This window comes from Populus euphratica, unplaced genomic scaffold, assembly GCF_000495115.2.
Source record: "Populus euphratica unplaced genomic scaffold, PopEup_1.0 scaffold310.1, whole genome shotgun sequence".
NCBI classification, from domain to species: Eukaryota; Viridiplantae; Streptophyta; class Magnoliopsida; order Malpighiales; family Salicaceae; genus Populus; species Populus euphratica.
Window position 1 is genome coordinate 106,485 of NW_011500197.1, and position 16,266 is coordinate 122,750.

Here is a 16,266-nt window from a genome sequence, read left to right on the forward strand (position 1 = left end):
AATAATAATAATAATAATAATAATAATAATAATAATAATAATAATAATAATAATAATAATAATGAAAGAGGAGAAGAAGAAGATGATGAGAACTTTGAGATGGAATATTAATGTAACGATTAAACAATGATAATAACAAATGTCAAGGTTAGAGGTTCCACTAATGGTATATCAAACAAGTATAGTATAAACTCTTATTATTGAATTGGAAACCACACACAAAGGAGGTTCCAATCAGATTATATATTGTTAACATGATTACATTAGTCATCTTATTCAATTAATGCTAATACTTGTAAATCTCGTCAAGCATTCATGATTATAACTTATGTTAACAACAAATCAAGTTCCTTTCATAGCTCAGGTGTCGGTTATACCATACATTATGGGCTATGAAAGTGCCAAGCATTTGTTGTACCAAGTGTTATACAACATAAATCAAGATTAGTCATTTAACAAGCAAAGTATTAAAGAGTGAACAAGATAGCAAATATAAAACATGTTAGTATCAAACATTAAAGTCCATATTAAGTTTACATTATACTTATTCTTACACCATTAGTGTAACCTTTTCACCTTGACATAATTAACTTAGCTAGACATAATGAAAGAAAGCAAAATAGATAAACAAAATAAGAACATAAAAGTTAACTAAGTAAAGGAAAGGAAATGAAAGGCATAAACTTAATATTAATGAAAGCAAAGCATAAACATTACAAAAAATACAAAGAGAGAAAGGAAGAGCATGATCTTGATCTGGAAACCAAGATGCCTAAATGCATGGCAAATGCCTCCTTTTATAGGCCAAAATTGGGAACTATTGATTTGATGACTAATTGATAAGTGGGTGGCCAACTTTTGACTTGGTGACAATCCTTATCTTCTCTTGTCTGCCCAAAACGTCATTGATAACGTCAAAATTGGAGTCAGTTGTAAACATGAAAGTTGTAGACAATTGTCTCATCTTTCTTGTTTAAAAAATTCAGCTCATTTGGACTTCTAGAACTCCAGATATGGCCAAAATACCGAACAGTGCTCGGGCTGGAAGACAGATTCAGGCTTCTTTGTTGTTGCTACAATTTGGACTTGATAATGGCCTTTTTAGATCTTAGGCTCCATATGAAAGTTGTAGGCCTATGTCTTACCTTTCCATCCATATAAATTAGACCTAAATCTGAGATCTATAGCTCCATATATGACCCAATTACCAAACAGTGTTCTGGTTTGGATTGCACCGACATCTCTTTTCTAATTTTGGTCATCTCTTTGCCCTTGCAATTTAAGTTCTTCAAGTCATTAATCAATCCTTTCATTTATGTGATAGGCCTGCATTAAAAATAGACATTTACCACAAATTATAGGTATCTTATATTATTAGATATATTATTATAAAACATATTTTAGTTAAGGAGTTATTGATACTTCAAGTGCAAAATGATGATATAAAACCATGATAAAAATACACTTTTAAGTACTAATCAATAGCTTCATCAGTCCATTCCTATAATTAATCAATGTGTTAAAAGTTGTAAGAAACAGATGTCCTAAAATAACAGGAAATAAATTACATGCTTCAACAGGTTTTGTGTCCAAGATAACAAAATCCCCAGGATAAATGAATTTATCGACTTGTACTAACACATCTTTGACTTTCCTCTAGACACTTTTACAGATCTATCAGCAAGTAAAAGAGTTACAGAAGTTGGTTTTAACTTACCTAGATTGAGACTTTGAAAAACTGAATATGGAAGTAAATTCACACTAGCTCCAAGATCAAGACTCTTTCAATTTTATGTTCTCCAATAAAGTAAGAAATTATAGGACAACTAAGGTCTTTATATTTCAAAGGATTATTATTCTGAAGAATGACACTTGTTCGGTTAAAAAGGCTTTCTTTTTCACATTCAGTTTCCTCTTCATAGTGCATAGATCTTTTAAAAATTTAGCATAGGAAGGAACTTGTTTAATAGCATCTAGCAAAGGTATATTGATTCTTACCTGTTTGAAAGTTTCAAAGATTTCAGAGTTATGATTGACTTTTCTTTGTTTGGTCATGGCATGAGGAAATAGAAGTGCTGGCAAGGAATCAGTCGTTTCTTTGCAATCTTCAAATTTAACCCCTTCCTTACCCTCAGAGATTGACTCATCATCTTTCTGACAAGGTTCAAGAGTGGGTTTTTCAATAACCTTACCACTGCAAAGAGTAGTGACTGATTTGACTTGATCCATGTGTTGGCTTCCGAAACTACTTGTATTTGCATTATATTGCCCCTTGGGATTTTGTTGTGGTTGAGATAGAAACTTGCCTTTCTCTTGGAAACTAAGAACAAATGTCAATTTTGCAAGAATATCTTTAAAATCTGTCATGTTTTGAGCAAGTTGAGTATTGATTGTCTCTTGCTTTTCAATGAATGCGTGCAATGTTTCCTCAAGATTTCTTCTAGAAAGTGGAGCATAAGGAGACGCATATCCATGAGAATTTTGGAAATTATGGTGTGCTTGAAATGGTGGTTGTGAAGTTTGTACATTGTTATTATCACTCTTCCAATTGAAATTTGGATGATTTCTCCAACCAGGGTTATATGTTTGTGAGTATGGGTTGTGGTTAGCCCTTTGGAAACTGTTTAAAGCATGGGCTTGTTCATGGAGGCATTCCTTAAAAGAAGGCAAGGTTGGACAATTATTGGTTGAGTGTTCATTTGTTTCACATATTTGACACACAATGTTTTTAATAGATTTTAATTGACCACTCTTTTTCAATTCTAGTGCCTCGACTTTTCTAGCTAAAGATGCAAACTTGGCTTGAAGGTCATGATCTTCCCTAAGGTTGTACATACCTCCACTAGATGTATGAGGTTGAGTTTTACTCGGTGCCTCATAAGTACCTGCGGTGTCTCAATTTTGAGCATTTTCAGCTAACAAGTCTAAGTACTCCATTGCTTCATCAGGGTCTTTATCTTCAAAAGTTCCATTGCATATCAATTCAACCATTTGCCTATCTCTAGGTGTTAACCCTTCATAAAAATATGAAACCAATCTCCATATCTCAAAACCATGATGAGGTCAAGTATTAAGCAAGTCTCGATACCTATCCCAACATTGGTAAAATGTTTCTCCTGGTTTTTGAGTGAAAGTGGTGATTTGTCTCTTGAAAGAGTTTGTTCTATTTGAAAGAGTTTGTTCTGTGAGATGGGAAAAACTTCTTTAAAAACTGTTGTTGCATTTCATCCCAAGCACGAATGGATCCTGGTCTCAAATTTTGTAGCCATGTTTTAGCTTTATCTTTTAATGAAAAAGGAAAAAGCTTTAATTTGATGGTGTTCATGCTACAATTTGAATCATTATATGTGTTGCAAACCTTCTCAAATTCCTTTAAATGCAAGTATGGATTTTCTAAATCTAAGCCATGAAAGGAAGGTAAAAGTTGAATAATGTCTGGCTTAAAATTAAAATAAGATGCATCAGGAGGGAAAACTATGCATGATGGTACACTTGTTCTTGTGGGATTCATGTGGTCTCTAAGTGTTCTAACACGGTTATTCTTATTATTCTCATTATAAAGTGATTGATTATCTTCTTCGACCATATTTTTTGAAAATACTGAGGATACCCTACAAAGTCTACCACTTAATGTACGTGACCACACTCTCATGCACGTGTAGAAATAGAATAAAAAGAAGAAGAAAATAAAAGAAGAAGAAACAAGAACAAAGAAACAAAGTTATATACAAGAAAAGTGAAAAGAGAAAATAAAATAAATACTATAATTTGTACAAGAACTTACCTCCCCGACAATGGCGCCAAAAACTTGACACAACAAAAAGATTAATATCTTCTCCCAAGTGCAGGAGTGTCGAAGTAATAAATAACCCGGCAAAACCGAGGTCGAACCACAGAGAGGTTAATTGAACAAATTATAGACAACAATTATAAACAACAACAATAGTAACAATAATAACAACAATAATAATAGTAGCAATAATAATAGTAATAATAATAGTAGTAGTAGTAATAGTAATAATAATAATAATAATAATAATAAATAAATAAATAAAAAGAAGAAGAAGAAGAAGAAAATGAGAGCTTTGAGATGAAATATTAATGTAAGAATTAAACAATGATAATAACAAATTTCAAGATTAGAGGATTCATTAATGGTATGTCAAGAGCATGATCTTGATCTGGAAACCAAGATGCCTAAATGCATGGCAAATGCCTCCTTTTATAGGCCAAAATTGAGAACTATTGATTTGATGACTAATTGATAAGTGGGTGGCCAACTCTTGACTTGGTGACAATCCTTATCTTCTCTTGTCTGCCCAAAACATCATTGACAACGTCAAAATTAAAGCCATTTGAAAACATGAAAGTTGTAGGAAATTGTCTCAGCTTTCTTGTGTAAAAAATTCATCATTTGGACTTTTAGAACTCCAGATATGGGTCAAACACTAAACAATGCTCGGGCTAAAAGACAGATTCAGACTTCTTTGTTGTTGCTACAATTTGGACTTAAAAATGACCTTTTTAGATCTTAGGTTCCATATGAAAGTTGTAGGCCTATGTCTTACCTTTCCATCCATATAAAGTAGACCTAAATATGAGATCTGTAGCTCCAGATATGACAGATCTACAACTCCAGATATGACCCAATTACTAAACAGTGTTCCGGTTTGGACTACACCGACATCTCTTTTCTAAGTTTGGCTATCTCTTTGTCCTTTCAATTTCAGTTCTTAAATTCATCAATCAATCATTTCATTTATATGATAGGCCTGCATTTAAAATGAACATTTACCACAAATTAAAGGTATCTTATATTATTAGATACGTTATTATAAAACATGTTTTAGTTAAGGAGTTATTGATACTTCAAGTGCAAAATGATGATATAAAACCTTGATAAAAATGCACTTTTAAGTACTAATCATTTGGTATTATCATTTGCTAGATAGAATGTATCTATAAAAGTCCATAAAAGATAAAATACATCGTAAGTATATTTATATCCATTTATTTTCATAATTTTTTTCTCACATATAGGCAAACACAATAATACAAATTTTTGTATATACATATTCGTTACCACACTATCTATAATAATCAAAATGGGTAAACCTTAGTACTAAGGCTCTCTTTTGAGGATATTTTTGTCATACGATGTTTACATTAACCTTCTTTTATTCCAAAGTTATTCCTTTCTTCTTTCCACATCTATGGTACACCCTTAAGATCTTTATCTTCTCTACCATGGTATTTTTTAGTAGAGCTTTCTAATATGGATTAGCCTATGAATACCAAAGACCTATTACACATTCCAAATTGGCTCATCACAAGGTCTAAAGTGAAGTCATTGAAAGAAGTATTGAATAGACTAGCTGTGCGAGTTTCAGCCAAGACTGAACTTGGGGATCTTTTAGAGCATCATGAGGAGGCCTTAGTACATTTAATCTATATGCAAAAGGGACCTAATTCACCTTTATTTGAGCCATGAAGTTTCAACACCAAGGTTGCCAATATTATATTAGTTTTTACCCGCCTTGATTTGTGATGTTTTTATGTGTTTTATATATTATTAACTAGTTTTAGATTTCCTATTATATGTGAAAAAATTAATTATATCCTTTAAATATTAGAATTTATTATTTTTATTTTATTTTCCATGTCTGTGAGGAGAAAACATAACAGGAAACAAAGAAATTTAAGTAGACTTAGGAAACAGATGCGACGGCAAAGAGAAACATTAAAGGCAACATTATTGGCTATAAATACAAATCTAAGATTAGAATCCTATTCTAACTTGAAAACAAAAGGAGCGACAACTTTTCTTTTAGTTCCTGGGATTATTGGGCAACATTATTGGCAATAAATAAGTCTTGTATTAGACCTACAATGTTTTTTTTCTCTTCTCATAGTAGAACAAGGCTTATACTTATGGGTTTTATTTTTATTTTGTTAGCTATAACTTAAGGTTTGTTTAGGTTTAATTAATACTTTATTTTTAGTTAGGATCCGAGACTTGTTTGGATTAGAATTTAGACTTACTAGTAAAGGTTTTGAATCAGTTTTTGTAAGTGGGTCAATTTAGTCTGTAATGGTAAATCCATTAGGGTTAATTTCTTAAAACTATTAAACATTTATAAATCCTAAAATTCAACATCTTTGATGAATAATACTTCTGAATTTTTTTTAGTTTAACACTTAAGAGAGATTCTTGCATTCTTTGGTTCTTGAACGATTGAATTTGACTTATCAAATATTAACTAGTTTCATGGTGTGATTTGACTTTATTTTAATAGCATTGGTGCCTCAGGACATGTTTTCATTATATCACACTTCTAGCATACCTCTTTCAGCTTTTTAGGATTAGATCTTAATCTTTATTGTGAGTTGCGTGACTAATTAATATTTAAAAGTACATTTTTATTATGAGTTGTAGAAATAAAGATTTTTTAAGTAGAAGATAACTAAAACAACTTTGAATTATCCCACTTATGATAAAGAATTGTACGTTTTGGTAAGAACACTTGAGACATGACAACATTACTTGTGGCTAAAAGAGTTTATAATGTATTTAGATTATGAGTTCTTGAAACATCTGAAAGGATAAGGTAAGTGGAATAAGAGATATGTAAAATAGGTTGAATTCATTAAGACTTTTCCTTATGTAATCGAGTATAAGTAAGGTAAAAAGAACATAATGGTTGATGCACTTTCACACATGTATGTTCTTCTAAATATTATGAGTAATAGATTGCTAGGCTTTGAATATATGAAGGCATTGTATGCTGATGATTTTGACTTTGCCAAAATATATAATGCATGTGGATATTCAACTTCTAGTAAGTTTTATTTGATGACTGGTTATTTGTACAAAGAGAATTGATTATGTGCTCCTACTAGTTATTTGTATGAATTGCTTATTCATGAAGCACATGAAGGTGGTTTAATAGGTCATTTTGGGTTTGGAAAAACTTTGGATATATTGCATGAATATTTTTATTAGCATAAGATTAAAATGGATATGTAATGAATCTATGAACAATGCATTGCATATATAAAGGAAAAATCTAAAGTATAACTACATAGACTATATACACCATTTCCTGTATCTACTAAACCTTAGGTAGATGTCTTTATGGACTTTTTGTTAGGTTTACCTAGGTCAATAAAAGGTAGAGACTTTATTTTTATTGTGGTTGATAGGTTTACTAAGATGACACAGTTCATTGCATGTCATAAGGTTGATGATGCATCTTATATCGTAGAATTATTCTTTAAAGAGATTGTATGTTTGTATGACATTCTTATGATTATAATTTCAGATCATGGTGTTAAGTTTCTTGGTTATTTTTAGAAGAATTTGGGGAGAAAGTTAGGAATTAAACTCTTATTTTTAACAACTTGTTATCCTCAAACATTGACAAACTGAGGTAGTAAATAAAACCTTATCATAAATTTTTTGTGTTGTTATTCAAAAGAATCTAAAAAGTTAGAAAAACGTTTGCCTTTTGTTGAGTTTTCTTATAATAAAACTATGCATTCGACCATTGATCTTTTTCCTTTTAAAATTGTTTATGAGTTTAATCCACTAACTCCTATGGATTTAGTTCTTTTGCCTTTGGAAGAGAGGGTAAGTTTAGATAGTGAAAACAAATGATGAGGCAACTTCATGAGAGAGTTGGGTTGCAAATAGATAAAAAAAAAAAACATGTTGTATACTTATAAAGCAAATAAAAAGTGTAAACAGGTTGTTTTTGAACCAGGTGATTGGATTTGGATGCATATACATAAGGAACAATTTCCTAACTACAGGAAATCAATTTTATAGCCTCGTGGTGATGGTCCATTCCAAGTTTTAGAGACGATCATTGACAATGCCTATAAAGTTAATCTTCTAAGTAAGTATAGTGTCACTGTTACCTTTAATGTTGTTGATTTTACTTTGTTTGACATAAATTTTGATTTAAGGTCAAATTATTTTAAAGAGAGGGGATGGTGTGGATCAATTCATAAATACCAATGACCTATTACACATTACAAATAGGCCTATCACAAGGTCCAAAGTGAACGTATTGAATGGATTGACTATACAAGTTTCGACCAATACCGAATTTTGGAATCCTTTGAAGCATCAAGAAGAAACCTTAATACATCTAATTCATATGCAAACGGGACCTCATCCACCTTTATTTAGGCCATGAAGTTTGGACAACAACACTGCTAATTTTGTATTAGTTTTGGTCAACCTTATTTTGTGATGTTTCCATATGTTTTATGGATTCGTAACTAGTTTTGGATTTACTATTATACGTGAAAACAATAATTATTTTTTTTAAATATTAGAAATTTTTATTTTTATTTTATTTTTCTTGTTAGACGAGGAGAAAACATAATATACAAAAACAAAATATAAGCTGATTTAGGAAACATATATGACGACAAATAGGAGCATTAAATGTAACATCTTTTTCCTTCTAAAAAACAGAATAAATACAAGGCTGAGATAAGAATACTATTCTAACTTGAAAATCAAAGGGGTAACAACTTCTCTTTTAGTTCCAAGGATTATTAGGCAACATTATATGCTATAAATAAGTCTTATATCAAACATACAATATTTTCTTTTCTTCTTCTTTTTTCTCAACAAAACAAGACCTAGATTTATAGGCTTTGTTTTTATTTTGTTAGCTACAATGCAATGCTTTTTTTTAGCTTAATTAATACTTTATTTTCAACTAGAATCCAAGACTTATTTGGATTAGGGTTTGGATTTACTGGTAAAAGTTTTGGGTTAGTTTTTGTAAGTGGATCAATTCAATCCACAATAGCATACCTGTTAAGGTTAATTTCTCAAAACTATTTAAACATATATAAGACCTAAATTTCAACACATTTGATGAATAATACTTCTGAATTTTTTAGTTTAACATGTGAGAGAGACTATTTTATTCTTTAGTTTTTTAACAAACTGAACCTGACTTATGAAAGATTAACTGGATTTATGACATTATTCGACTTCATTCCAAGAGTATTGGTGTCTTGAGATATATTTTATTGTGTCACATTTCTATCAGACCTTTTTGGCTTTTCAGGACCAAATTTTAATCTTGATTCTATATTACATTACCACGTGATCATGAGGTTCACACCATCTTTTAACTTTTACTCCACAACATTAATCTTACCAATTACTTGTATAAATAATAACTCTTAATTTCCTTCTGTAATAATAATTATTTTTACAATATAATTACCAATCTATCTAAACACCTTTTCAAACACATAATTTATTATTTTTTTTCCATCCAATATTAAAAACCTTTATACCATGGACTTGTTTCTAGGATGCTGACTTATTAGTTTAATAACTGTATTCATTTTTTTTAATAATCATGCCTCAATATTCAAGAATAATCCAATGTCATATATCTGCCTTTCTACTCAATCTTTGTGATTTAACATGATTTTATAATTGGATTTATCAATATTCATGGTTGGTGTTTTGCTTACATATTTAGGTTTCTTAATTTCTTTCTTATAATTGGCTTGTATTTTAATAAACCTTGTGGGTTTATTTAGTTCGTTTGTCCACTTAGCTATACATCTATCACATTTCAAGATTCATCAATTTCATCTATACACTTAGTTCATGCTTTAATCAACCTTTATGGATTCATTTAATTCATTTTCGTACTCAAAACTTGTGCTTTACATCCATTATATTCATCATTTTCTTAAATATTTGCATGTCAACTATACATACATTGATCTTTTTCATTCCTCAAAAATTTACATCAACCACATTCCTTTACTCATTTCTATATTGACATCTCGTGCTTTATTTCCATCACACTTTTGTTATTCCATTTCAATAGTTATAGTTCATATTTTACATTATTCATATCAACAATTCTATTTTAAATACATGTAACTCATTCTTTAAACATTATAACTCTTGGTGTTATGGTCGGATTTACAATTAGTATAATAGGCTCGATTTTGCAATTGATTTAAATTTTATATACTGAATTTTACCGTTGTGTGACATTCAAATTTCACGTATTAAATTTCATTAATGATTTTGATTTAATTTTCACATATTAAATTCTATCATTGTAGTACATTTAATTCTCACACATTAAATTGTACAATTATAATCCCATTTAATACTCACAATCAAGTCTGTCATTGCAATCCCATTTAATTTTAACTATTAAATCCATTTGTTGCACTCCCATTCAATTCTCATAATTAAATCCCTTTGCAGTCCCATTCAATTCTCATAATTAAATCCTATTGTTGCGATGTCATCCAATTCTTACAATTAAATCTTGTTGTTGTAGTCCCATTTAATTTTAACAATATTATTGTTTAAATCTCTAAAGGACTATATTGCAAAATATAAAGGGGGGAACATATCTTTATATACATTACATGTCATCATTAAAAAATTTAAATCTCTACCAAGAAAACTATTTTTATTTTTCAAAAAACAACCTAATTTAATCAAATTTCCAAATCCTCTAAAAATATCTAACATGGCCGGCCATTTAGGTTGTGATTTCTTTAAATTGTTTTTGATTTTTTCACTTATATTCTAAACTATATCATTTAAAATTCATTTAACTAATAATCATATAATTTGGCATATAAATCAAAATTTATATAAACCCTAATATTTTTAAAAAATATGGATTTTTTATCCCCTATCCAATCACAACAAAATAAATATATTTAAAGAAAAAACAATACTTTATCACTACCAAACAACCCCGTTTAGCAAACCTCTTTCAACAATCTTCAATAATTTCTCACTTTTTCTTCACTTTGAACACTTTTCCTCTCTAAAAACAACTCCTAAACTCGATATCTTTCTCTAATATTCATTAGTTTAATTATCACTTCTTCATACTCCCATGCTACATGAATTGAGAGAATTTAGGGAAAAAATGAGAAGAAAAATCAAAATTTCCTAGCTCGTTCTCCTTACATGGTTGGTAGTTGAGAAGGAATTTTCTCTAAAATCAAAATAATACCACTCATTTAAATCCTATATGTATTTTTTTGTCAAATCCCTGTCCATCGTTATTTTTTATAGATATAAAAATTTTATTATTTCATCAACTTTTATCATAGCTATCTTGAGATTTTTCTATAAATCTTATTACTTTTCAATTAAAAACTACACTATTATCCATGAGATTCAGATTGTTAATATTTTTTTGCATTCAAAATCATTTTTTATTTCTTTTGAGTTTTTCACTAAATAACATGGATTTTTCAGCACTTGTAACACAAAAATTTTCTTTTAATTTTATTATATATCATTTGAAGTTTTACACGATTTATCTCGAAATTAGCATTTCACGTACCGATTTATTATTTTATTTCATATGAGATTGAAGATTTTTTTTTTCAGGGGGTTCACCTTTAATTATAAAATGTATCATCTTAATTTATCATGTTTTTTTTTTATTAAAGATTATCCTATTTAACATTGATTTATAATTTTAAATCAGGAGTTTACACTATCACCTATTTTAAAAAAAAAAATTGATAACATGTGATTTCCTCCCCTCCTAAGACAAAAACAACCACAGGGCTTAAGCTTTTTTATTAAGTCCAAGTTCATGTTGCTTGCTTTATTTTTATTTTTTTAATTTTTTATCCCTTTCCATTAATTATTTCTATTAAATTAACTTTGGTTTTTAAATAGGGATTGACTTTTTATATATTTTTTTAAAATCACATGATATTTCAATGAGATTAGTTTTATTTATCTTGAGTTTTATCAATTTATACAAATTAGTTATATTTGTACACAACTTTTATAAAAACGTAAATCATATGTTATTAGCAACAACAGTTAATTGGTAGGATAACATGAAAATATTAAAACTTAAAAAGACACTTAATATAAAATATTTAGATATATATTTATTTTTTATTTTTATCATGAAGATTAGCTTAATGTTTTAACATTTAATTAGTATTAATATTTTTTTATTTATCAGTTCATATATTTTTTTAATTTATTTTATAAAATATAAATAATATCTTTTCAATTCTCAATTAAAATAAGTATATTTAAAATTAGATGATATAATTTATTTTAGTTTGTTTTAGATATATAAATGAAAGAAAGAAAACATGCTTAAAACCAGAGAAATACAAGTCTTATCTCTCTTATTTTCAAGAGAGCATCTCAGCTATTTAAACTTGGGAGGTTTGTTAATATAAAATCTCACCATTAAGGTGTGGCAGGGGCAGGAATGTTGGATTTCCCCTCCGCGTTATTTCTCATGAGTTTTTCTTCCAGTTTCGCCGCCTTTCCTCCCAGAAAGTTGCATGATCGTCTGAAGGATTGGAAGAACCGGGAACGGTGGAAATGGAGAGATATCGAACTTGAATTGCCCGACGAGAAGCTTTACGGAATAAGGGAGGAGAAAATCAGGCTAGTAGCTGAAGGCTTTGCTCAAAAATTGCAAGATGTCTTCCCCCCTCCCATGTAGCAGACAACAAGAAAGGCTTGTAGGGCCTCTTCCGGGGAGGAAAATAAGCTCGCTTGTATATCCTTGTAATTTACAACATAAGCCGCACTTCAGTGGCTCTGTTTGAAGAATTTTGCATTTAAAAGAATAGTGACAGGAGGAGGTCGACCAGAACACCCCTTTTCCAGGGGTGTTTTAATTAATTAAACAAGAAAAAAAAATCAAAATAACAAAAAAATAAATTAAAAACACTAAAAAAAATTAGATCTGATTTAATTTCCGTTTAAGTCTTTTAAAACTAATTGAACTAAGTTTAAGTCTTTTAAAACTAATTGAACTAAACCCACTAAACCCTTAAAAATAAATATGAAAAATGTTGCTTATAATATGGTACTGAATATTAAAAAAAATCTTCTTTTTTTTTTTGTATAAAGAAAACCTTGTTCATAATGATTTTCTCCCAAACCCTAGTTAAAATTTAAGGTTCATAATGCTCCTATCTGGTATATAATGTTCCTATCTGGTATTTGAATAAGTTTAATTTAATGCAAACTCTAATGATTATATTTATATATTATTGGGATAAATTCATTTCTTCTTCTATGCATATGCAATTATCAGATTCATTTTATGAATTTATTTTGTTTTAGCATTTATTCTAGAAGAATCACTTAGGTAGCTATAATACAAAAAACCAACAAGTTCTGCTGGTTTTCCTCTATAAATAACCAAACCAATCCTCGGTTTGAATTAGTTTCTAGTTAGACAAGATTATAAACATAAATTTTTTGGGTTTGGCTGGTTTTTTTTATTATTAAAAATCAAACCAAACCGTCACCCCAACCTTTATCTTTGAACTCTCCCGTGTAATGAATCATTAACTAAGAATGGAAGATGGCTAATTTTGTGGGCAACTAGCCACAAAAATGAAATGCATTGGCCAGGGGTCAAGGAACAGAACACTTCTCCCACGTACTCTCATGGACCAAAGCTAAACAGGCAACCAAAAAACATGGCATTGCATTCCAATAAACACGCCACACATTAAGCATATTGGGACTGTCCAAATCACGGTAGAAGCCCATCAAGTGTAGGTTCCATTACAGCAAACAACACTCTAAAAAGGGAAAGGATAGAGCTCTCTCTAAACAGAAGGCTAGAATGGAAAGCAGCTAAAGACAAAGTAGAGGGGTGATCCATCCAATTTTCATCCAAGGAAACACCCTAGACACACTTGAAAGGATAAGTTCAATGTCAAACTACAAACTGCATTTAGATGAATGCTTCACACAGAGCCCATTCTAGTGTAAACACCTAAGGTCTTGGTAGGCGAAATCTCCAAATGTATATTATATCATTGGATAAGAACTTCAGAACGTATGAAATTACCAAAACTGAAGAGTATCACTAAGAAAACTACATAGTAAAAAATGCTGACCACAACAACTAACAAAATATCAGATGTACATGAACTGGATTATGCATACTGGGTTACAGACCCCGATCTAACTAGATTCCAAAATACATCTACTTCAAAAGAGTAAATGGTGGAAAATTACAACTCGAGACCAAATGCATTGGTCCATGTGTAGATTCCATTACCTTATCATATAAGAAGCTAGATTAAGCAACCAACTTATGTCATGAATGATGATTTCCAACAAAATTAATGCATGAAATGAGAGATACCCTCCCTTCCTCTATAACCAAATAATATCTTCTCCTTTCTCACATTGGTTCTTGCACAGTTATCAACTTGGGTGGCCAGAATAAATCAAATCTGAGTAGTTCTTTCCTAGATGTGTCAACACTAAGTTGGAAATACATGCAAGATTTACTACATCTTTCCTTTATGACAGCCTTATCTCTAACTGCCCCCAAAATCCCTCTTTCCCAGTCATAACCTTCATCCACAAGTAACGGATCATGCCACCACTGTCGACCTCTAGCTCCCTCTGACACACAGCTAATGGATATGCCCCAAAACCGAACAAGTTTTTCCATAGTGTATAGAGGAAATGAGGTTTGGTATTTTACAAAGATAATCCTAGAGTACAAACAACTGGACCAACAATTTCAGGAGATCAATCAAAATAAATCCCGAAGGTTTTATTAATTCAAAAGGCAGAATCGGACTAATAAACAGCAGTTGCTAACCTACGAAAAAAAAAAAGCACCGTCGAACAAACTAATTTGCTTATTTTAAGCCTAGCAATCTCAATCAACAAAGTTTAGCATCTAAATTTTTAAAAATTTTGGTTATTAATAGATAAGTGCTAGAAACACCGAACTTGAGCAACAATACAAGAACAGCAATTTAACTCGCAAACTAATCTTAAAGATTGAGCATTAAAAGCATCGACAGAGACAATAAACCAGACAATGAGTTTGCCTTAAAAAAAAACCCAGAGAGATCCAAAATCAACAAAACTGCTAAAATCCATCATAATAATAAAGGCTTGAAAAAGCTCAACAACTGACAGACACCATTTATAAATCAAAACCTCAGCTTTGTAAAAAACCACCTGTTCTTGCCTGTCTTAAACCGCTCCTCGAACCTAGCCTTTGTCTCCTTGCAAGCAGTAACCTTCTTATCCTTGCTTGACAAACAATCAGCGGTCACAACATCTTTCAAGTCCACATCCAGCGTGTAACGTGTAGGCATCAGGTGCTGGTAGTTCACTAGCTTGATGAAGCACTTGACCCGGGATTTCTTGGCAGTCTTTTTGGCTGAGTCCTTCTTGATAACCTTGCTTGGGTACTTCTTAATCCCTGCAACCAAACAGTGTCCGTACGGGCGATCACGTGTACCATCGTCGAAGGACCTGACGATCACTCCTTTGCGACCTGCGTATTTGCCTTGCAGGATTATCACGGCTTTGCTTGTCTTCAAGAACTTCACCATTTTCGCTGCTCTTGCCGCTCTCTGTCTCTGTTGCTGCTTGCAAACCTAGAAGCACTGATGCAGGGTGGCTGGTGATGTATATATGGGAAATGAAACCCTAGGGGCTTTTTTTCAATGGGCTGATTTGTTATTGGACTGGGCCGACGAGGGCTGAAAAGAGAGAAAATGTTAATAATTTTAATTTTAGTCCTTCTATATAAAACGCGAGTAAATAAACTGTTGCCCTAGTTTTATTTTTGGTCATTTTCCTCTCTTTTTCTTATTTTCACGTCGTTGTTTATTGTACTGTAAAGACCAACAAATAATCTAATTTTTTTATTTATTTAATTAAAATCCTCATAGTAAAAAATACAAAGTATATTTTTTATTTGAATTTAAAACTGAGTTAATAAATATTGCAAATTTTATAAATAAGTACTTACCTTATCATTATTCTAATATTTTGTATACCAAAGATTATAGACAATAAATCATAAATTATTACTAACAATTTAATACTTAATGAATTCAATATTAAAATTTTATGTAAAAAAATGATTAATATATTAGTTTTTTTCCTCAACTTCTTTTTATTTTTAAAGAAATATTAAAAATAATTATTTTAAAAGCTAAAAAGATGAATTAAGAATAACAAGTTGATGAGTGGGAATAACACCATCTAAAAATAAGCAAGAATGTAGGAGTTTCTTAAGTTTAAAATCAATAGGTTTTAATTTGAGGTTTAATTTAGTTGAGCAAGCTTGTTAATCAAATTAAAAATAGATTAATTTAAGCTTTGTGATATTAAATAATGGACTTGAAGACTTCATTACACTTAGAGTTTGCTTGTATAAAATTCATGGGAAAAAGAAAAACTAAAATAATTAGATG

General features: G+C 30.4%; 2 protein-coding genes across 2 annotated transcripts in view; both read right to left on the reverse strand.

Moving 5' to 3' along the window:
• The window catches only part of LOC105111798 (GDSL-like Lipase/Acylhydrolase superfamily protein), an 18,394-nt gene extending 9,135 nt beyond the window's left edge, over positions 1-9,259 (reverse strand). The window contains exon 1 of the mRNA XM_011007251.1: positions 9,255-9,259. The gene's annotated coding sequence lies outside the window, so the exon portion shown is untranslated. The remainder of the gene's footprint in view (positions 1-9,254) is intronic.
• A 5,548-nt stretch (positions 9,260-14,807) lies between these two features.
• On the reverse strand, positions 14,808-15,460 carry LOC105111796 (60S ribosomal protein L27-3). The gene has a single exon (XM_011007249.1). The coding sequence runs from the start codon at positions 15,394-15,396 to the stop codon at positions 14,989-14,991; it is 408 nt and encodes a 135-aa protein (XP_011005551.1). The 5' UTR covers positions 15,397-15,460; the 3' UTR covers positions 14,808-14,988.
• Between the last annotated feature and the right edge of the window lie 806 nt (positions 15,461-16,266).

Excerpts from the sequence above, each read along its gene's own strand:
- LOC105111796 (XM_011007249.1), bottom strand. The coding sequence starts at position 15,396 with ATGGTGAAGTTCTTGAAGACAAGCAAAGCCGTGATAATCCTGCAAGGC.